Source organism: Ascidiella aspersa, chromosome 4 (assembly GCF_963924565.1).
Source record: "Ascidiella aspersa chromosome 4, kaAscAspe10.2, whole genome shotgun sequence".
Taxonomy (NCBI): Eukaryota; Metazoa; Chordata; class Ascidiacea; order Phlebobranchia; family Ascidiidae; genus Ascidiella; species Ascidiella aspersa.
The window spans coordinates 12,831,100-12,855,555 of record NC_139450.1 but is presented as its reverse complement, the minus strand read 5'-3'; the positions used below and the strand labels follow the sequence as shown (position 1 = coordinate 12,855,555).

General features: G+C 38.2%; 2 protein-coding genes across 2 annotated transcripts; both read left to right on the top strand.

The window, feature by feature from the left end:
- Nucleotides 1-735: 735 nt before the first annotated feature.
- LOC146147964 (uncharacterized) lies at nucleotides 736-8,218 on the top strand. Its single transcript, XM_083387972.1, has 10 exons — nucleotides 736-779; nucleotides 998-1,157; nucleotides 1,526-1,682; nucleotides 2,371-2,533; nucleotides 3,160-3,310; nucleotides 4,211-4,311; nucleotides 5,070-5,273; nucleotides 5,918-6,103; nucleotides 6,600-6,710; nucleotides 8,056-8,218. Exons 1-10 carry the CDS (start codon nucleotides 736-738, stop codon nucleotides 8,216-8,218), a joined length of 1,440 nt encoding a protein of 479 aa, XP_083244098.1.
- A 1,348-nt stretch (nucleotides 8,219-9,566) lies between these two features.
- LOC146147963 (uncharacterized) lies at nucleotides 9,567-22,477 on the top strand. The gene is made up of 13 exons (XM_083387403.1): nucleotides 9,567-9,701; nucleotides 10,790-10,911; nucleotides 11,245-11,402; nucleotides 11,627-11,814; nucleotides 12,138-12,240; nucleotides 12,721-12,812; nucleotides 13,762-13,900; nucleotides 14,427-14,530; nucleotides 15,916-16,012; nucleotides 16,658-16,726; nucleotides 17,900-18,071; nucleotides 18,879-19,501; nucleotides 19,827-22,477. The coding sequence occupies exons 1-13, from the start codon at nucleotides 9,613-9,615 to the stop codon at nucleotides 20,337-20,339; spliced, it is 2,469 nt and encodes an 822-aa protein (XP_083243529.1). The 5' UTR covers nucleotides 9,567-9,612; the 3' UTR covers nucleotides 20,340-22,477.
- The last annotated feature ends 1,979 nt before the right edge of the window (nucleotides 22,478-24,456 follow it).

Here is a 24,456-nt window from a genome sequence, read left to right as displayed (position 1 = left end):
GATATTCCACTTTGTAAGTAATATTCTCCGATTCAAACTTCACTGAGTTCCATTTCAGAAATAGTTCAAATCTGTAAGATATTTAACATGCCAAGATTTCTAAATTTCACCTAAAGTCATCCTACCAGTAAGGAATCTTGGGTAAAATAGAGTTTATGTGATAAACAATATTCACATACGGCGCTGGTCTAGAATCCTACCACACTGCACATTATTTGGGTTAGGATGGACCCACCCACACCCAAACGCTAACTCGCACCCTAAGTTAAATATTATACGTTGTTTAATAATTGCGGCAGGATTCTAGACCAGCGCCTCAGTTACAAAGGCTCTGTAAACGCAACACAATTTATCGAACAAAGAATAGAAGCATTAAACGTTTGCTGATATTATTGTTCATCATTTTTGAATAAGCATGACTGTTTCAGTAATGACACATTACAATCTTAACATCTTCATTATAAAACAAACGCAATTTACTAATAACAGTACGAATGCAAGTGCAACAAACTACCACAGAAGGCGAGTCGTTTCTAGCAAAATAAATTGGATGTTTTTACTTCTCTTGAATATTTTCACTGCGGTTCGATCTGCTTTACAACTTGTTAACAGAATAAATCAGCGCTATGAGTCCAATAACAAATAGAACTTGTTCTGTTTTTGTAATTTTTACGTTTCTTGTTTAGCTAAATGTTTGTTTAATCCATATGCACATATCTAAATTAGTTCACAAACATGGCTGAACAAAGAAAACAGAACACTGTGGTTATTACGTCACGGTAAGGCGTTGTTTTCATCATTTTTTGCGTAACATTGTGTCTTGGTGGCTGTTAAGTTCAGAGAAGATAACGATAAAAAAACACATTTTGTACATAAATCAAGTAAGGTAAACCCTATATAAACTAAGTGTGGCTAAAGCTGAACTGAAGTTTTCCGAAACAAACTAAAGTCTATTGGAGACGCCCAAACTTGAAAATGTTTTCCTTGTGTGGATCAGGAGATTCAACGTTTGGCTCGCACCCACCAGCTCCAGCAGAAACAGTGTGGAACACTTTGTATTTGTCGAGAACTTCGATTTTGGAGCGACACTCATTTTGGCAGTACTCAAAATACACAACACGTGGACTTCAGTCACCGGTACCAAACATGCTAAGAAGGTATAATATATTCATGTTTTGTTTAAAGGTATATAGTGTATGTTCCATGAATAAACTCAAGGTCTACTGTTCAATATATAAATGGTATAGATGTTGTTTTTAGAGTCGTAAGCTTTTAGAGTCGTAATTTTCAGTACGGAGATTACAAAACACTAAATGTCGTCAGTAATTTTTGAGCAACCTGGAGCGTAAAATTAACACCTTTTGTTGTATAAAAAAATATAGAATGTGGAAGCTTTTATTGTTCTCCAGAATTGGCAAATATGATGGTTGATATATAAATGGCCTCCGTAGGCTATTTGCGATATATTTTCGTCTGCAAAAACTTTCTACACAGCCGTTCAAAAATTTGGAAAATCTAACCCAAGGTAGACCTAGCCGAATGTTCAGTGTGGACTTTATTTGTTGCAGACCGTACATTACCCAACCGCCACACCCACAGCGGCTTGCACAGCCCTTCAATGCTTGGCCCCCGTTTATGTGCGACCAACCTCACCCATCATATCTATATGGCGGAGCTAAACAGTAAGCAAAAGTGTTTGTTAAAAAGACGTTAAAACGAATTTTACTGCAAAATGCTTCGTCCAAGTTCCAGTTAGCTGTAAGTTACGTCCGGAGAAAATCACAACCAGTATTACCTACCTTTCGGTATTGTTTTTTATAGGTTTCCGTATTCAACAAAAACAAATGTTATTGCTAGAAAATAAAAATATAAAGAGTTTTTAGTTTTGGTTCTCTCATTTGAAGTTCTGTAACTGCTTGGTAAAATCCTGATGTCGTTTACACTCAGATTTTTTTGTTACTTCAGAAAATTTTGAATTTTTGTTGCATTACACATGTCACAAAAGTTTGTCTTTTCTCTAAGCAATTTCCCACTGGCTCCGTTTTCTGCGGGACAATATTTAAACAACCCTTTCCACCCGCGTCTACCTGAGATGACTTCATTTTGTTTCCCACCCAACAACTACAGTTGCAACAAACAAATGGTTAAAATTGAACCAAAAGAAGGTAACTCCTGTATTAGTACCTTACTTAAACAATGTTACGGTAAAAATGGGAAGCACATTCAATGTACTTTGTGCGATATTTAATAACCTTATAGATTGTTAATTAGGCTAATCTGAAAAAAAGAACCGGTCTAAAACAAAACAAACATTCATAAAAATAATTTCCAAATTTAAAAACATAAAATGTTCCCCTTTAATTGCCTTAGGTTCGTTTCCCGAGAGGCTATTTTCAAAAGATAGAGACAAGCCAACCGGTGCCAGAAGTGAAACCATCAGTCAGAAAAAGCGGGATTTATTCACAGCTATGGAAAAGTTCCTAATTAAAATAGCGGAATTCTACAACAAGCTGCACTATCTACACTGCTACAGGTCTGCAATAGGATTAGACAACAGTCGTAATGCGTGTTTTAAACATATATACCCCTAAAATACCTGCGGTTTCGAATATAGCGTGGAGATGTATTTATGCTTCGGCGACAGCTGTTTGGATACCACATAAACATTGTCTACCAATTGTAACGGCGTGTGTGAAAAGTTATGTCCAGGGATTTGATATATTTGAGCTAAATTGAAAGAAAAAAAGTCGTAAAGCGCACATTTTTACAAGTGTTATGGACTCTCGTGATATCGTGCGCTGTAGTACGTCATCCAACTACTTTTACGTCCTTTCTTGGTCGTTGCTTTTTTTCTTCGTATTTTTTTATATTTATTCAATTAACCATAAATAGAAAAACATTCACCAGAATAATGCAATAGTTTAAAATACAAAACAGAAGTTGCCACCGAGAAAAATATTTTCTAAAAAACAGCAAACACATGTATAGTTCTGAATATATTAGTTGGCAGAGCGACAGTCTCTTGGGTGGTGAGTTCAAACCTCGCAGCAGAACAGTTGTTTTTTAGCGTGCCTTGCTTGCATCGTCGATCGACTGGTTCGGTTAGTATGTCGAATGCTTCCTGTGTAGATATATAACTCTTTGTCACTTACTGTACAGTCCTAGCCACTACAAGATGGCGGTCACCAAGTTGCTATCCAAGTCCAGGAACCTATTCTACGAGTTGGAGTCAAACGCTATCAAAGAAATTCTTGACAGCAGCAGCGAGTGGGATTCCATCGAGGAACTCATCAAAGTCTTTCACCACGACGTAAGAATAGACACTGGTCTGCCGTCTTTAAGTTAGTCCAGTGATTTCTAACCTTTTAAGTTTACAGCACCCGGGACAAAACACAAACGTATTGCGGCATCTCGTAAGTGGTTCCCTGTAAGTGTAAAGTCATAGTAAAAGTAAACGAAATCGAAACAACATATATGAACTGTGCACAATGTTAAAAAACATTCCTTGATTCGTTATACATTAATCGTACACAATAAACTCTATCAAATAGAATTTAAAAATAATTTATATTGTACCGTTGGGCATTAATTCCCTGGCACCCCGGTTGGAAACCAATGCGTGGTGAATCGCTAAAAATTGCTGCTTATTTACCGTTTGTGAACATCGTCTTTTAGTTGTTTGTTTATTACGTTATCAAGTTGGTTAAAATACATGTAAAACGCTAGTTTAATAGGCAGAAAAAGAATACAAAATAGTCATACCAAAACACAGCCATAGTACACAACATTTTTAGAGAAGCTGGGCCCCTTGCATTGTTCTGAGTCGAATATGTGCTCTTTTTTGCTTTATTAGTAAGATTTTTGATACAATTTTCTTGTGTACGATAAAAGTGCAAAAAAAATAAAACGTCTTTTTCATCCTTAATGAGCTGTTTCAATATCGTTTATTGTAACGTTACAGTTAAACACTCAAAAAATACAAGCAAGGGTGCCGCGAAGGTGCCGCAAAACATAAGCAAGGGTGCCGCGAACTATTTATAATTTCTGTAAAGTGTCGCAAGCCAAACAAGGTTGCGAAACACTAGTTTAATCAGTGGCAGTAGTTCTCAATCGATTTTGTCCGCTTAACACTAATTCTGACTTTTTACTGTAGCCGCATGCCACCTATAGTTCGGAGCGATGGTATAAACCACTATTCTTTTTCCGACAGTACTTGCTGCTCGCTGACAACCTCGCCGTGAACATTCTTCAACTGGTGCTTACCTACAGCGAGTACGGATTCATATCGGTCGACCAGGATAACCCGCTCAGGTCGTTATAGTGTTCCAACATCAAGTACGGTGTCCAAAATGTCAGAGACTATGGCTGTCATACACCGATTTAATTAAACTTTGAACACATGAAAAAGGGGGGAAATAATTTGAACAGGTTATAGACCCTTTTCAAACACACTGGTGACATCTTCAGCAAGCAAACACCTAACTGTAGATTTTTTTTCTATGCCTTACTGCGTGAAATTCTTTAGGGTCCCAAAATAGTTAACATTGGAAGAGGGATTCCAATATAGATACATAATCTTTGAACAACTATATCACGATCCGATACCAAATGACGTCATAACTATACTCACAAAAGAAAAGTAGTCAAATTAAAAACTTCAACAGTATTTAGATTTTTTGATTTTCAGGCCAAACTTTTCATTTGCTTAAATGTTAAAATGTTTAGTTTCCTTCAGTTAATAACCTAATATTTAAAAAAAATACTGTTTAGGTAGAAATTGATGTATTTAATTACAAATCATGGATAAAACTCCTGTATTAATTTGGTATCGCCGCGGCACCGATACCGCCTATTCTTTTATCGCACCAATATTGATACAAACACTGGACATCGGGTATCGGCTGCGATCCGATATTATCGGTCATCCCAAATTGGACACCGTCTTAGCCTTGGGCAGTCAGCACGCATTAGTTAACCAACTTTTAAAAACTATAGACCGGTACTGCCAGTTTTCTTAACCGAAACGTATTAGGACTTGGCGTAACAAAATAAAGCCTCGTGTATCACAGCGTGTCCTCGTTCTACCGCGGCGAGATCCGCCTTGGCCGAGTGTTGCCGGGCGTGTACCAAATGCACGTCACTTCCCTGCAGTACACCACACTTACCAACCTGCTGCAGCTGTCCCCCTGCCCACTGGAGCACCTCGCCATCCACCATCACACCGACCGCATGGACTTGTCATCTGCCGCTAGTTCAACCTCCAGCGATATTTGGTATATTGTACTGCTGAACCTTTAAAAGTGGTTAGTTTACCAGGAGTGGTAGCTCATGCGACAGTCTGTTAAAGTGGTTTTAAGGCCGTACTTCTATTTAGAGATAAAATTGTAGGATTTGTTACGAATTCCTCCGCCAGAAAAGCCGTTGCTCATTTTAAGGGACCACTTGGAATCTTGTGGTCACTGATTTTTTTATGTGGATCCGTGCGCACTTTCACTACAATATTTCAATTCTTGGTTCAGAAATCAATACCATAACCTGTTCAGAAATTTTTAATGTTATGTAATTTTGTAATAATTATTATTGTTTGGCCGAATCCTGCATGTCTGAAACTTTTTTTGGTTTTAAAGATGTACTGGTTTTGCATTGGGATTGAGTTTCATAAAAAAACGTTGGTAAAACTGGTTAACTCGTGCCGCGACGTGAAAAGTTTTGTAAAAGTAGTTATATGGGGTAACGTTTTTAATACTAGCACGAGTTTGTTTTATAAATTCATATAGTTAAATTCATATCAATTTAAAAGCGAAAAAAAATTAAAGGTGTACGCAATCATCTATCTATGTGAACGTTTAAATACGCGTTCCAAATGAGATACAATCAGCCAAAGACCAAACGCAACTGTTGAACGCAACATTTGCAGCGAGGAGGCCAGCTTCGATCTGAACATGTTCAAACAACGTGATACCGACGTCGATGTGGACCTGCTTGCCGATGACCTTGACGAACTGCCCATGACCTCTGAGGAAATCGAGGAGACTTCCAACTTCTTGAAGATTTTGCGCTGGAGAGTCCGATTTCTGCAAAATCCGGACCTCGAGGAGGAAAAGTAAATAAACTAAAAAGCAATAATCGATATTACATGAAAACCTTCTACAGGGGAATTTTAACTATATCGTTTTTGGCCTTTTAATTATAGTTTCGTTTTGTTAGCCTTTTCATGGACATTGGACGTCCTTACGTTAAAAAAACAATCTTTCGCGAAAGTTTCAAAATCTGCTATACAGGGACACTTTAACTATAGCCTATATATTTTTTAGCCTTTTATTTCATTTCGTATATAGTTGTTGTGTTAATCTGTTTATGGACGTCTTTTACTTAAAAAAACAAAAATGTTTTCTGATTCGCGAACGTTTAAAAAACCTTACTTGGACACTTTTATTTAAAAAGACGCTTTCCTTCATATCAATTGGTTTGTTTCTCATAGTCTGTTTGTTTATCGGCGTAATAACACTAAAAAAACGACCGTTTCATATTGTTTGCCATTTCAGTCGATCTTGTCTGCACAAAAATATGTGTTTCTAATCATGTATAATTTTATCCAGCTACTACCTGTGTTGTAAAGCCGTCAGGCCGCTGTACCATCAGCCCGAGTACATGTTACAACTCGACTCTGTACAATACGTCTTCGGCAAGCTGTCGTCGCCAAAAATGAAGTGCGTCACATACCCTAACATGATTTTTTTCCCATGACAATGTTAATAAGTTTGTCATCCACGCGTGATTGTCCCTGTAGTGTGTTTTTGTGCTTTTATTTACCCTGTATTCCAGGGGTCGGCAACCTTTTTCCAATCGCGGGCCAAACCAAACTTAAAAAGGTCTCTGCGAGCCGCACAAAATGATAACTAAGAATTGTGTTATTTTAGAACAACTGTGAATCAGGCGGGCCTGGGATATTTTTTGCACTTAAAAACGTGATTAATTTTATTTGCAGAGGCAGTAAATTGTTGACGCAAAGCGAATGAAAAGTGTAATAAAACTACTTTGAGGGAACGCGATAACATTTAAAGTTAATCTAGCTCAGTGTTTGTTAACTGTTTAAAGTAAAGACGCACCTGGCGAGCGAAGCGAGCGCGATTTTTTTTTTGGTATACCGGTATTTCTTCTAAATTTAAGTTTTTATTACAATGCCGAAATTAAAAAAAAAATGTTTAAAAATGTATATCCAATATTCTTTAATAATTTTTCCTATTTTGCGCTACGCACTTGGCAGCCTACCACGGCGCAACGGTAAAGAATTGCTGATCTATAGCTGAAAAGGCAGCATCAAAACGTAAACAAACCGGAGGTATAATGAACATTGGCGCGAAGCGCGAAAATTTTTCGCAGTTACGCAGTTAAAATAGTCAAAAAATATTTAAAATAGACCTGTGTCTAATTTGTCAAAGAGACGGCGGGCCGGATGAATTACTTCGGCGGGCCGTAGGTTGCCGACCCCTGCTGTATTCCATAGGCTGTCAACGTGGCAAAAGCATTTTGATATCATGCTCAGAAAGAGCTCGTTAAAGACTTTGATTTCTACATTAATTGTGAATAAGATTCACAGTGGAGATTACAAAATAGTATATTCCCACAGGCAAAACCAAAAAAAAAAACTTATTTAAACCAACTGTTTATAAATATCGGATTAACTAACTGACTAACTGAATCTTTGCACTTTTTTCGACAAATTCTCACGAGACCTAGTTTTAAATCAAGTGAGATAAGTCAGGCAAGAAAAACTCGGTTTAATATATGCGACCTTGCATGATAAAACGCTCTGAAAACAGAAATACACGACCGTACCGATACTGAAGGAAAAAAAAGCTTGAACCATGGTTTATTGTTAGGCTATTAGTTTTTCATGTGTGTTACTACGTTGGTGATACTAGAAACTATTTGGGATTTCACTAAACGAAAGTTTACACTCCACTACTACGATAAAGTTACCAAAACTATGCTTAGGCTACCCTTCTTCTATTTCTTGGTGAGGTTAAGAGAGCGTGAAACGTTGCGTTGCAGTTTTACCGACCCGTCAATCGACGAAATATCTCTTGTGTGTCGCCCGGTCGGTCGCTTCAAAGTGCTGCATTCCTTCGGCCGATCTCTGCCCAACTACGCTTCGGCCATTGCCGTTCTGGTTGACTACTTGCGACACAAGCGATTCAGGCGAACCGTCTTCTAGCGGCCACGTCAAATTGATTGTATCACTTGTCCAGCGAAGAAAACAAAGAAAAACGTTTGAAGGGAGACACACATTCGACATTTCAAGACTGCAAATGCTAGACGTGAAATTTTTTACATCAAACATAGAATTCGATCATTTGAGAAACGCCTATGGGAACAATTGCAAAATAGAAAGTAACGTTTGTTTCCTAAACACTTGTAAGTATCACACTCCTGTAATAGAGGTTTGCAAGCTGTCTCAAATTATCGCTTCACCGTTATAAACTTCACGTAATTTTTTTGCGTAATTTTATTCCTGGTGCTTTTTCTTTCAGTTTCCCCTTGGGCGCCCTTCAGTGGCTGGGTGTTTACTAAAAACTGAAACTGTTGCCGAATGCGAAGCGTTTAATGTTGTTTTTGATAAAGTGCACGTTTTTCTTTTCGGTTTCACTGCTTAATTTGTGCTGTATAAAAGTTTTTCAGGAAGCTTGATGGTCTTTGCCCGACGCCAGGTCATTTTTCGTATGTGACACGTTGGTTGAAAAGATTTGCGTTGCGGAAATGTTATTATTATTGTTCATAGGCAACAATAACAAAAATGTGAAGGTTGTAGATAATGCACTTTAAGTGCAATTCAGTAAAAGTAGTGATAATTCTGATTTTCTGATGACTTTGAATTTTAGTTTTTTTTACACGGCAGAACATTTACCAAGAGCCTCTGTCATTTAAGTCTTTGACAGTAAAATAGAGTTGTTGTTTTTTAACTACTTAACTTAAGCGATAAACAATTAAAGCACGAGGTTCACCCATATGCTACGGCTTAATAATTGGCATGTCTCCAACAGGACAGTACTTATTTTATCATGATTCTTGAATATACTAAAATACTTTGTATTGTTTACATTCTTTCTTAATTTCTTAGTTATTTTCAGAATTTTCTTAGTTATTTTAAGTTCATTTATTCTTAAGTGTGTAGCACCAGTTGGGCATTTGTCAATCCTATTAGTTTATTAATATATATTTAGAATATATATGTTTACCAATCTAACAGCTATTTCTGGCGCTGATCTAGAAACCTACCACTTTTTAATTTACAAAATGAGTTGTCAAAAATAAGAATGCATGGAAAAATAAATATGGAGAATGCATAAAAGAATAACACTTCACCAACCCTACCCCAAACAAAGTTAGCAATAGAAACCCCTGGACAAAACTGGTAGAATTCTAGACCAGCGCCCCACATCTGACTATCAGGTATAACACACATCCCTTATGCAGTTTGCACACTTTTAACTTAATGTGTTTTCGTTTTTATTGTTCTTTAATTAGGCAAATTCTTTAACAATATAATGATAGTATCATAATTATTTATTTTTGAAAACCTATGCATTGTCCAAAATACAACCGAAAATCATGGGAAAAGTTAACATCAAGAAGTACTTTCCTGTCACCCTTGCCTCTTCCCTTTTAGTTGGAATACCAGCTTTGTTTTTTGCTTTTCCGTAAGTAATTGTTTAAGTCATTTATTTTGTTCTTGTTTGTCCTTTAAATTTGTTTAGACCTACTTTCTGTAAACACAAACACAAATTTTGGAGCATAATGGTTGGAGATTTTACGTAAATGCAGTAGGATTGTCTAAGCCCATATAGAAGTAGGTAACGTTTTGAATGTTTCAAATATAGATCCAAACAGAAACACCAAGGGTATAAAAATGGACTAAAACAACTTTATTGTTATAGAGCAGAATGCTATTTAGTTATGCAAGATGCATTATCAGTTCTGCTTAAAAACTGCAAACACAACGAAAATACAAAAAGAAAAGCAAAAATTAGTCACAAAAGTATTAAATACCAAAACCAGAATTAATATACAGTACATTCTTGGTGTAAACTGAATACTAAATAAAGAAAGGAAAGAACCGCTATAATAAATGAAATCACTATGCTTAAAGCAAGGAGTCGCAAAGAAATAATAAGGTCACGCAACAAGTAGGTCACATAAAAAATAGAAAAATGGAAGATCCCTGAGAATTACTTCTTAGTGGATGTTATAATATGCTGAATATTGATGTAGCTCCTATTTTGTTTACCCAAATTTCCTCGTTGAAATCCATATAGGATATTTCAGGTTGTGCAACAAATTTCACATGGGGGGTTTGTTAGGTTTGCAGTTTACTGATAATGCATTTTGCATAGCTATAGTTTTTTCCCCCTGTTTGAATAAAGTTGTTTAAGATCTTTTTTATACTCTTTGGTGTTCTGTTTGGATCTCATAATATGAATAACAGATAAACAACTAGCAGTGTTGGAACTGGCTTAGATCCAAATGTTAACAATAAATAAAATGATGATATTATTATTTTATCAACTTTGAAATATAGATGTTGAAAATAACAAAGAAATATTCCAAATGTTTAAAAGTTTACCCGTATCTGTATGGGCTTTTATATTCCTTCTCTGACAAACCCAAACCTTTGTTAAGCAAAAACAAATATATTATCAGTCCATATAGTCATAATTTGATTTAAATGCTGGCTATAAACTCTCCTAATACCATATCTCTTGCTTACATATGTTATGTGCTTTTTCAGGGGTAAGAAGATGGTAATGGAGGTATCTCCTGTTTTGATTGCTTATGTTGCAGTAATTTATGCTTATGTGCTTATAAACTTTGTAATGGCTGGACTAAAAGACCCTGGTGTTTATGGAAAACGTAAGTAAAATGTATAAGAACTCTCTTCAATACAATTAGTAAATATGGTTTGCACAAAAATAAAAAACTCTACAGTGAAACACTTATTGTTTCACATCAGGCAAAAGAGTAGCCTGAAACAATAATTAATACATTTACTAAAAGAAAATGGGAATTTAATTAGTCTAAAAAGAAATTCTAAGGTTATTAAAGTATAAAGTTATATATGCATTACATTAACAAACTTTTGGGATGATTATGCTTCCTTAAATATCAGAGAACACTCTTTAATGTTGCTTGCTATTCTACTGATTTTATAAAAACAATGCAAACAAATATGTAAACATTTTCAAGGCTCGGAGCCAGAAGACGACGAAGATGATTTTCGTGCTCCAGTGCACATACCGGCTTTAATTCATAATGTTACAGTACGAATGAAATGGTGTAGCACCTGTAAGTTTTATCGCCCACCCAGGGTCTCTCACTGTAGTGCCTGCAACAACTGCATACAGGTATTTATAATAGGTGAACCAAGACAATGTTTATGTTCATGCCATAAATCAAGCATAGCCTAGTGTAAGTAGCATTGTTATCTGTCTTAGTGGTTTTATTTTACACTATAAATCTTTGAGCATAACTCAGAACTGTAAATGTGATTTATTTTTATGTTTGTAATTTCATTTTGTGTCATATATTGCCTAAAATAAATTAGTTGCTTTTATCCTTTGTTTTGCAGAAATTTGACCACCACTGTCCCTGGGTAAATAATTGTATTGGTGGACGGAACTATCGTTATTTTTTTACTTTTCTCACAACCCTCTCGGTACACATGATTAACACACTCATTGTTACCCTATGGTTTGTCATAAGGAATTCTTCTAGTGCCTCACCAGCCCCAACCGACGACCCCCACATCGGCATTTCGTAAGTGTTTTTATATTGATCCGTTGACACCAAGAGAAATTTATTCTTAGGCGGTTACGTAATGGTAGTGCTAGATTCGTTGACATTTTTGAGTCATGTTAATCAGCATTCTGCTGATGTTTTTCATTTGACAAATTTAAAGGTATATTTGAAGGTTTTGCTAATAAGCATTTAAAAGTAATTATAGTGAGCATAATTCTACATTATAAGAGTTAAGTTATCTTTCCCCTTTGTTAAAAAGCCAATTTTGTGTAATTAAAGCAATAACTCTGGGGGACATGGATAGTTGTATGATGTATCCTCATTATTATTCTTTTTTCCAGAATCTTCATTTTGGTGATTGTTTCACTACTTTTCATTCCCGTTTTTGGTTTAACTGTGTTTCATATAACGCTGGTTGCCAGGGGAAGAACTACAAATGAACAGGTGCCTAAATTATACATGAGAAAGAAAAAGTGTTACCATCCCTATGGTGTCTACAGATTAAAACGGTTTATAATCAAAGCTCTTTATGTATTGCACCATAAAGTATATTGAAAAAAAAACTTCACTCACTGCACTTGATTTTGGAGCAAAGAAAATTTATTATTTGTATAATGTCACATGTAAATTTTCTCAATTTAAAAAATCTATAGTTTTTTTTGTAAAATATTGAAAGAAAGTCAATTATAATACACTCTAGGGACTGCATTTTAAAACTATCACGGAATCCCAATTATAATAATTTTGATTTTTTTTTTAAAATATTATCTTGTTTTTTATACATGTAATGATCAGTTACCAGATTGATAGTTTTCTTGATAACTGTGCGCTGGCAATGGTACTTCCTGCTGACTTCGCTCAGCTGCTGTTGGTCTCTGTTGCTCTTTGAAGTTGCTGTATTGATCACGTCCTGTGTGTTGGCAGGTGACTGGAAAGTTTCGAAATGGTGTCAATCCCTTCGACGACGGCTGCTTTACCAACTGTTCCACCACCTTTTGTTTATCAGAAAAACCAAGGTATGATAAAATTTTCTTCACTGCAAATGCTTGTATGGTCGATTTGATAATATGTTTTGTTGCATTACCAAAAAAATATATATATCAAAACCAACAGTGCCGTGCATTTTAATTAATTGTCTAGTGCAGGGGTGGGCAAATGTATTCAATGGAAGAGCCATTTGCAGAAAATACAAGTACCAGAGGGCCACTAAAATATTTCAATACAAAAATGGTAAATAATGCAAGATCAGCCGCAATAATAACAGAATTGCAATAAAACAGTAATAATTAATCAACACAATAATAATGCCGGTAATAGCAACATCACACGCAAAATATTTATTTAATATCAGTCGTTTGTTAACCATGCAACTCTTTGGACTCTATGTCTAGTGTTAAGTCGTAAACGAAATGCTGGCCTAAATAAAGAAAAGAAAAAGAGAGAAACGTTTATAATGGTTCTCTTGGTAGACTTTACAATTTTTTGGAATTTTACGATTCAACTAGAAGAGCCACAAAAAACATACCGGAAAGCCGCAGTTTGCCCACCCCTGGTCTAGTGTATTTGTTTTGTGCTAATTTAGCTTCCCCTGCACTCCATAATATCAATTGCAATAATTCCCTCTCAATATCGCTTCTGCTTGTTTTGAGGGTATATTTTGATGAACCATTACACCATTTTCAACATTTTGACATCATCGACTGTGAATTCACTTAGCCTGTCATGATCCCTCATGGATATTTATATGTCAAATTGAATATCAATTTTCGGTTTATATCTGTTTAAAAACAACTTGCCATTGGTGAATTAGGAAATCCAACGATTTATTTTACCTGTTTTCAGTTAAGGATGTTTTAAAATTAACATCAGGTCATTTGTATGAAAAGTAATACTTCTGCTAATTCTGGTACAACTTAGTTAAAATTGTATATTTAAGTTGGCTTTAAGGTTGTGTTTTTTCTACAGATACATAAAGTATAAGGGCGAAGACATCTCTGTTTACTTCACTAATGGGCAGAAGTCCAAAAAAGAAGCATTGTCAGCCAACATGGTGGTGGTAAAAGTAAATGAAAATGGACATTCGCAGACAGTCGCCATGATAAAGGTTTGTCAAACCAGAAACCACCTTAAAATCGCCTAATTAAGTATCAAAGCTTGACAGATTACTGATTTAATAAGTGTTTTTTTTTATATATATAACGCAGCTACTAATTATTGTCCCGGCTCTATGAGCAGTCAGCACACTCTAAAAACTAGATCATATCACACAGAAGTTGGCTTTTCAATAAAACACAATTTTTTTTAAGTCTTTTTTTACCAGGAACAAATTTAACATTTGAAAGTAATTGTACCAATTCGAAAATAACAACATATGCAGATAAACACGTAGAATCAAAAGTTATTGCATTCACACATAAAAATATTCCTAAAATAGGGTTTTAACATTTTCAGAACACCAGCCTGTTATAAATGCTAGGCAACATAAAGATGTCAAAATCAGTGATAAAATATCAAAATCCGAATCCTTTGAAAGTTCCCCGATAAACCGACATTTGATAGCAAGTTGTTGATCGCCGCACCGCTTTCTATATTGCGATGTCTTAATCGCGTTTTCCCTACATCCTACGCAGGAAGATTCGTTTGAGGATATTGCGCTCGACGGCCTGTCGCCGGACACCGAAGCCCCTCCTCCCAAGCCCGCCAACCCCTACGCGTCCGCTGCGCCAAACAGAAGGTAATCATACAGTGACATATCTAGCTAAAAAAATTGTTAAACAAGTTATCGTTTTTGATTCGAAATATCCTGTCCGAAAACAGTAGTGTAGGCTAATTAGTGTTTCTACTGTCTGCATTACTTGACATTTCGATAAGGAAGTAATCATTTTTGCTTTCCTTTTGTGTTATCATATTTGCGGTATGAAAAAAGTTAGAAGTTTGCTGGCTGGACGTTTAAATCAAAAACTAATTTAACCCTAAATATTTAATACATACAAAAATTAGAAATTAAGTCTAAAACCGACTGTTGTGGCACTGCTCAAAAAACTAATTTAGCAAAAGTACAAAATTCATGGATTTCAGAAGACATATCTGGTATCCATATTCATGCGCTTGAAAAGCATTGTGCACAGAAAAAGTATTTATTGTAGCCTAATGTAGCTGCTGTTTTTTCCTGGAGGTGGTCCCATGAGGTTAACATTCGTTTTTGCGGCCCTCAAGTGCGCCTGGGTTGTAAACGTTCTAGCTCCTCCGTGTTGGAAAGCATCGCCAGATAAAAGGACGCCACCGCTTTCGTAATTTTCGTATTCTGTTCGCTTTTCTAAACCATGCATTGCATTTGGTCGCGTAAACCCCGCAGGACCACTAAGTTTGACCGTCGCAATCTTAAGGCATGTTTGTTTTTAAATTTAGGCCTATGGGGTTCTGTCAAAAGTTCTACAATTAGTAACAAAATTGGTGTAAAACCGTTACAGTGGTTAATTGTGGTTTGTTTAAAAATGCTTCCATTTGTAAAAGCAGCCTCTCTGAAATTATATCAGCGTCCTTCCGACCATTTGAAAGAGAGTGCGCCTACCCTTTATAACGTTTTCAATGTGACCATGTACACCCACCCTCTTGGAATCCAAGTAAATTTACTCGTTCCATTGTTTGTCGCATGGCCTAATTCAATTAAAAGGCGGTTAAATTTGGCCGGTTACTGTGGAGGAAATTGCTCTCGTCTTTCCTGTGCTTCTGCTCCGGATTTCCTTTGCCACTAGATAGGCTCAAATGTGAAGAGTTATATTAATTGTTCTCTAAGATTATAGTGGGATTTTTTTTAATAGACACATCGCTTGTTTGAGTTACCAATGTAGCGAGACTACAACATTTAAACAGCCGGTATATTTTCTTGCATCAAAACGTACACTAGCCTAAATTAAAAAAAAATAATATGCAATATTGACTTTCAATGAAACTGATCTCGACACAGAAATATTGATCGTACTGACCACATTCAGCTGAATTTTGTGCCATAAAGTTGGTTCATTTTACGCTAGTTTATATTACGCCGTCCTTCGGACTTGTGCCCGTAATTGCAACTTCTACCCCATAAACTATTGATTTAATTTTTCGCGTGCAAAGGTCGCAGCGACATTCCGAATTCTCGGAGACGGAAAGATTGAACGGCGACGCCGAAGTGCAAATTCTCAACCTCGATCGAAGGACGTCGAGCCGAAAGGCAAGTTAACTGTTTTGTGGCAAACTATTTTTTGTTTTTAAACCCCGTTACTGCCGTATTGTTAAAAACAGTAAAAATATCGTGCGATTGCGATTGTTGCTTTTAAAGTTCAAGAAAGTGTGTCATTAACAGATATCGTTTTTATGACATAGATATACATTGAATGTAAAAAAAAAACTCTATTTGGACGCCCTTAAAAACAGATTCTGAGATTATTTTTATTTTACAAATAAATAACTTAGTCATAACCTAAAACAAGCTATAAGGTCAATGGTGATGACTATAATTGGGTTACACAGTGCCCTGGCTAACGTTATTTTAATGTATGTACAGTTGTACACTGTATACAGCTTACGAAATAAACAAATTATGTTGACCCTAAAATATTGATTGTAATCTCCGTCTAGTTTTATGGCTCTTTGGGGGATTACATTTTCAAAATTGAACGTAATCTAGATAGGCATTGCGTCAGTAGGCTACTTCAGCAACAAGGCGCAAAGCACAAAAATCACTCAACGCCACAGAATGACGTTGCCACAGGTGGGTCCCTTGGCGTCCCGAGTATGCGTAAGAACCGTTGAGTCCGTAGCTCGTCAGCGTTCGAAGACACTACCACTGATCGAAGGACTTTTTTTGTTTTCGTAGGAATTCGATCCCAGCCGATTTCGCGCCAAGGTCACGGCAGTTCCTGCTGAAGGTCATCAAGCGCCACTGGTAAGACCTCACAAGCCATTGTAAATTTGTCGAAGGTGCATCTAGCTCAGTGATTCTCAACCTTTTTTAGAGCAAGAGCCGCATTTCAAACCTAAGGTTTGCAAGGAACCGCATAAAAAACAACAGTAGGCATATAATTAAAAAATATTAAGAAAGCAACTAGAAAACAACAAATATACATTACGCTAGCCTAGGCTAACTAATTAACAGTGTTTGCCATAGCTTGTCGATCAGGACTAAATATATTGTGACGTAACATACCACAAAATTATTTTAAAGAGCCGGGTGGAAGTACCCGGTAACATTAGTACTTCGTACTAGGGATCCTTGCTGATACAATTCATTAATTCTTGATTTCTCTTACTTACTTTGTTGCAATTCTGCTACTTCTAACTAATTTTTCGCTCGGTTAGAGAGCCGCAAAATGTTCAGTTGAGAGCCGCGGTTGAGAATCACTGATCTAGCTCCTTATATTGCGTTGTATCGATGTCGTACATTAGGCCAATTAGGTTTGCGCGACAGCAGCATTATTCTCATTGCAGGAGCGTGACATGAGGCGTAACCACCCAGCTATGATGTCATTTTACTTCGTTGTAGTATTTCAGGTTAAAATTGCGACGCGACGCGCTGTCTTTTCGTGTATGCGTAATGCCTGCTTTCATTTTCACTGTTCCTCGAATAAAAGCGGTTGTTGCATAATGACTATGCGAATTGTTAGTTGTGAAGTTTCAATATATTACAAAACTACCTGTCGCAATACCAAACAATGCATGGCTAAGTATTGCTGTAATATGCGTAAATTCCTATCAAGTATCTTTTTTATCTGACGCTATAGATTTTTAGCACCCAAGCACAATTTTATAAAATTATTATAGTACGACATGACATCTATCGATTCAGAATGGAAAAGTTGTTGCTGTTTTTTTTCAAAATGTACAAGTTTATAAAATTGTCGTTGTCCATATGTGCATAGCGTAACAGGTAAACAACACCTCATTGCCTTTCAACGCATTCCAACAGACATATAGCGCTAATCCAATGCAACGCAACGCAATACACACGTACGTTTAATCCGATATATGCTCTTAAATAATTCAACGACTCCGTCTACCACCGCCCGACCCGTACCCCATTCATCCTCCCATCTATCCATTGGCGGCGTTTCACTTGCAGTTGGCCTCTAAAGAGCAATCCCAATCGAGTCTGACCGCGGCTTGCAGAGCGGCGGATGACAACTGGAGTCTGAGTATCACCGACGATCCCAACGACAACAACGCCGAGCTGCGCAGCAAGCGATCCAGCATCTCATTGTCCGAGTCTGTTCTGCGACCCTTCTTTATTGCAGGTGCGCAGCCCGGTTTCATATGTGTTTACTGAACAGACGCGACGACCGAATGCCACTATGAAGTTTTTGCGCATGTTTCGCTTAGGCGGTTTACCCCGTAATATAGGCTGAAAATATTTACTATAAAATCAAATTAAACACTGTTGGGGAAGAATGTATCACTATTGAAAGTTTTAAAAAACAGCACTACAACTTGTTTCCATGAATAATGTTGGAAATAATAACTGTATGTCTGTATCATCTGAAATGTCCCCAAAGTGATAGGGGAAATAATCGTTTAACTAAGGGGTGCACAACCTTTTAGCTGTTGACGGCTGCATTGGCAGTCTTAATTTCTCTCACGGCCGCCGGTAGACTTTTTATAGAGATGACGTCAGATAGAAAGGTAAGTCCTAACGTGACGTCATAAAACAATTATTCTAAAAAAGACCTGTTTCTAATGACCAGCATTTAAAGGCTGATGTCTGCCACGCCTATAACATAGAAACCCTGCCTTATTTTATACGTGTTTCAAAATTCCAAATTGCGCATTTAAAACACTTTGTGTCGACCAACGGCCGAAATGCGGCCACAGGTTGTGCACGCCTGGTTTAACTAACTGACCTTAAAACCTATTGATATTTTTAATATATTTTTCAAGAAATGCATTTTTTTATCATAGATTTTTATAGTTTTGTTTTCCACAATGCCCTTCACAACAATACACCTTTTAATTAGTTACAAATCATTACATATATACACCAAAGTTAATCAAAACAGCGCTTCCAGTCTGTTTCAAATGTCAACACTTGGAATGTTGCGTCACAGGCGAAAAGCGTCACGGCTCGATGAGTTCGTTGAACAACCGCCTGGACCTTTCCTCGTCGTCGGAGGCCGAAGATCGCGCGTCTTACTCAGGCAAGGAAAGACTCACCAACTCCATCGACGAGCAGCCTCGCACCTCCACAGACGATCGACGATCTTTCTCCGCCGCTCCAAAGAGCGAGATCCGCTCCTCCTTCTCTTCTGCTCCTCGGACGAGTTACTCCGCTCCTCTCCAGGAAAGTCAAAGCTACTCCGTCGCCCCGGAGAGCGACATGGACACCTCGGACGCCCAAGATAAGCTCCTGTCGGCCGACAAAGCGCGTCACTCGCTCGGGCCGGCGCGCTTTCCCACTGATGACGTAAGCGAGTCGCTAGATGACGTCATAGCCGAGCGACCGACCTCATCGCGTCACTCGCTCTCGGAGAACAATAGCAACAGCGCTCGCGAGCAGCCCTATCTGGAATCGTCGCGTTTAGCAAACGGTCGTGCCGAAAGGGCAAACCATCGGCAAGTCGGCTCGACGAACGCAAACGGCGACTACGACAACCTGAACAACCTGCTCTTGCCGCCCGCCGCCAGTTTCAACTCGAACAATTGCAACAACGTCGGCGTTACTAACGAACAGGTGTGATTAGCCATCGTATGGCGCTTTCGGCGTGACCCATATTTTTTCTTGGAGATTAAGGGCTTCGATAACGAGTGCGCGTCTTTAAATTTTATGTTTTTTAATCTTAAAGATAACACTTATATTGGAAGTAAGACACTTGTTTCAAAATACTGGGTTTCCCGCACTTAAAAAAATCTAATTCCTAAGAGGTAATTTTTTGAATAGTGTCATTCGGGTAGTGCTTAACCTTTAAAATTATTTTGTCGATCTAGCCAACTTTTTTTTGTAATTGATTGCCGTACTCATGCGCCGCGTCATACCAAGTCCCTTACTCTTACCGCAGGCGAGCAAAGAACTAGAAGACGCACTACGCGAGACCGACCGCCAAGCGCAGGCTCTAGAACAAGACCTACTCCGCTACAACGACCTACAACATCAGCAGCAAGCCCCTTCGCCCACCGACAGTGGCTACGAGGCCACGATGCGCACCACTGTGCATTACGACACAACGCTCCACCAATCGCTGGCCTCCGTCACGCTTCAGAAGCCCGCTGACGTCACGTTGATCGGCGAGGTCCAAACTACAAAACAAAGCGCGTCATCACCGGCCAGGTCCCGGACGCGGCCCCGCAGCACCCCGGCCGCCCGCCAGCTCATGGTTGGCATGCCCAAGTACGAACGCCTGCCCGCCGCCGGTCACGTATCCTCGATTGTGGGAAGGTTCGAGCATCACGAGTTCGAGCCAGCTCTTGGTGTTGGCGAACCGCCGGTCGGCACCTGCCAGCAGCGACGCGCCACCGGGCCACCGTCTTTGCACCCCAATAAATTGGAGACGGAGAGCCTGATCGCGAAATGACCGCTTCTGTGGTGGACTTATATCTCGGAGAGGGAGCTGGATCTTCGCCTTTGCAGTTACGGCTACTGTGCATGTCGTGAAATGACAGTGTTATCGCAAAATCCAGCGACTATGACGAAAAGAGGCCAGTTAAAACCGCGTTACCAGCCCATGGGTATGATGTCACCAGTTAAACTCGAACCGCCGTATTAACAAATGCTCTTTCGGCCGTATAGCGCTGTTGAATCGATATACGATGTGGTATGCCTATCGATATATGACGTCACGGCTGTGTGTCAACATTTGACGTCGCCGCCCAGCGAAAAATCGATTACGCCTAATAGCGATCCTAATTGAACCTAGTTACTCGAATTGTTACTTTAAGCAGCGCTTTCGAATTCTGCAGCCTTTCGCGTCGGCCGTTCTCGTAAAGTTGAAAGAGCAATCCTATTTATTGAATCGAGTCGCCCATTAAGCGCTTCCCCGATGTGCCGAGCCACGGTCGACTGACCGAACGTATTACGTAACTTTCTTGCCAGCCTCGGCTCGCTATACACGCGCCCCACGTGCAATCCAATGTATATTTCTTCGTGTGTGAGAAAGGAAGCCTTTAAGCGATTTCCCCTGTCGATTGCTTTGCGGCGTATTGATTCGCGAACATGTCCGGCCCTCTTTCAAAATCTCTTTTTACCTTTTGCCGATAGTCGTTCTTCTCGACGTTGTACTAATCGATATTCTCCACCCACCTGGCACCATATCTACGCATGTGATTTTTATGTCGCAATCCACCTGCGCCACGTGTTCAAAAGGTGTTTTTCTCCTTACGGTTACAAGGTTAATTTTAGGCTTGGTTTAAAATATCCCTCGTGACTTCTTAGGCCTATGTGCGACGCAATGTAAAAGTAAGAGCTTCGGATACCCGACAACAAAGTATCCTACTCTTTCCATATAAGACAAACAAAAATGTAAGTAACTCCATACATTGACTAATACCTACACGGCTGTAAATTGCGAATTATTTCAAAATTGCCAATTATTTCGACCTATTTAAGACATGCACGTTTTGTACCATTGGTTGCACAACGCCTATTTAAAATAATCAGGCTTTGCCTATGAAGATTTCGAAAGTAATTTTATTCCAATTATTTTGTTTCGTAAATGAATTGTAAACGTAACCGCAATGTAAGGCGGAACCGAATGACAAAACTATCAAGGTGTCAGGTCTTGAATGGGGTGACCGGAGGTCAATAAAAAAGATGAGAAATGTAATCGATTTTATTGTGTTTTTAAATTAATGTTTTAGGGATAAGCAAACAATTTAAACCCTCTTAATGCAGTAAAGCGGTTGCAAAACGCAGGGTTTCGAATTCTGTTTGTGGAAGTGTACAGCCTTTCATCAGCCCTGGTCGGTAATAAGTCGATCAAGTACATGAGAATTCATTCTCCGTTTGCTTTAAAAGCTATGTAGTGATGATTCTGCCACCCAAAAGTATTTTTCCGATTTTTTTTTGCTGTCGGCTCCTTACTTAACGAACTCGTCAATTCAGAAACACTTCTCCAAGCAGTGTTAACGCCATCTTGCATTTGCTTCTCCAACTAGTCAACGTTTTCTATTTTCCGCCTCACACGAAAATCGTGACTGTCCCTACGCTGCAGTATTATAAAAAATCGTTCCCAACTTGTTGCACACATGTGCAAATACGGAAGCTTTGAGCTGAACCGGACCTCTCAGCACCGTCTAACATACCCGAGTGTTCGTTTATACCCACCACCGTATTTTTCGCCGTGTTTGCCTTGGTACGAAAGCAGTGCGTGGCTAACTAAAAATGAACTATAAGGCAGCAAATAGAACAAAGGTAATCTTTCCGTCGAGACTTGTAAGTTGCCCTTTTTTGTTATTTAGCGATTCCAAATCGGTTGACAACGTGTCATTCTAAACCTTTTTTGTTGCCCAGTGTTCTAACTTCCAATATCTCGAGCGAATATATTTTGATTGCACGTGAGTAAAAATTCGCTTTACACCCTTTCCCCTTAGTACGCCACACGCAATATCACGTGTGAAATACTGTTTGTGCTTTCAACCTGCGCGTTCTGCTGTCCTCGCCCATCATCATCAGGAAATGTGACATATTCTATATATACTTTATTAATAAAATTGTTGGCAGCTGAAATGCGCAGTTTGTTACTTGTCTACTACAGTTTACGTAAATGATGCGACTTGGCAGTTCGTTGGAAGAAATACAATCGACATTTATTTATCCTTGTCCATTTTAACTCTAAACCCGTTAAGTTTAAAAACTATATCGCTTTTAACATCCTCCGGTTAACAACACACAACGAATTCGGAAATTTCAAGTTATTTGCCAACAACTTCGATCAAAGACCGAAGAAATAGCTTAACCACAGATGCGTTCAGTAGGCCTACGAAGATTTTGCTTTCGTGGAAAAGCAATAAACTACAACTGAAACTAGAAAAAAAACGTCTTTATTGTGGCAGCGGCTTATATCTGCATTGTTATTTTTATGTAATTGCAATAAGTATGACAAGGTAAAAATATGGTAAGCTTAATCGGGTAGGTCCGTTCGCTTCTTATTTATAGGTTGAGCAACCTTCTACATGAAGACAAAGTTGTCACATCGACGAAATTACGAGCCTCGTAGTTTTAGATTAATGAAACATGCATACATACGTACAGCCCAGTGCTCCGCAACCTTTTTTCACTTGCGGCACACCAGAGCTAAAAAACGTCTGCACACCTACGAAACTAATGATTTTATCGACAAAAGACAAAAACGCAAATATCCTCGGCTGTCCGGAGAAAAAGTTTTTAATTATGATTAACGCGCTGAAGGCGCCGTAAATTTGATGTTTTACATTATTTTATATTTTGATTTTTCAATTTTACGGTCTTTCCGAAAATAAGACAACCAAAGAGAGATTAGCTAAAGACCGAAATTACTGCGTATTTGGCTGCTTATTTTGTTGCTTTTGTAAGTTTCACACCCTTGTAATTCTTTTACTAGCATATTCGAAAACTGACCTGCCAATTGTGCTGAGTATACTTTTTTGCATAATTTTTTGTTCGGAGCAGCACACAAGATTAATTTCACTAAACACGAAATGTTAATAATACGTTTAATCTCCCTTTCCACTTTGGTGTGCAGTCTGAAAATAATAGCTGTTTATTTATACTCCGAAACCTCCGAGAACGTCGCGGCACACCTGTCATGGTCTTCTGGTTGCCATACGTCAGGACTTTCCCTAACATGTCAGGGAATTTAGTGTTGAAATCTGCGCCAGGAAGAAATTACAAAATCCGCTTATATGTCCGGGATTATCCTAATTAAATTTATTTTTCCGATAAAAATGCGCCCTGCATGCGCGTGTTTTCTAAATAAAAGCAAATAAGGGTCCAGCTTTTAATACGAAAAGGTCTTGTAAGATTGCAGAAGCAATACTACAGAATATAAATGAGCTTAATTAAATGTTTAAAGCTAATATAAAGTAATTTTAAACATCATAATGACGTAATTAGGACACGAAAATTACGCCAAGATTCCCGGGATTCCCGGGAATTTTTATTTTTCAATCCCGTTTCCCGGGAGTGAAAAAATCGGGAAAAAGAGGAACCCTAGCCAATTTGTAATGTTATTTGCAGCATAAAGCCTTTGCATTGTGTGTCATCACACCTTTTGAAACACGATTAACGCAATGTTTAATTGGTTTACGTCAAAAAAAGCTTGATGTAAGCCAATATATGGAGCACGAGTAAATTTTTTTGTGTGCCTCCCAGATAAAATTTACCTAATACAAACCAAATAAACGCAATTTTTTTCGCATTGCGCGCGACAAAGGAATAACTTTTCTATTCCCATGCTGCTCATTGATATGTAATCGAAAAATACCGAATTTGTTTTAGTATGAATATTTTTTTAATATCTAAGGGGGACGCAAGGCACAGGACAATAACCAAAGGGGGTGCGGTGACAAAAAGTATAAGAACCACTGTTTTAGTAATAGATTTATTCACAGGAAATAACTTGTCCGTTGAATGCTATTCATTGCTACGTCACCCGCGACCGTTTTGTTTTCGCTTTAGAAAAATAGTATATTTATTCATTTTTAAACTGCAGGTTA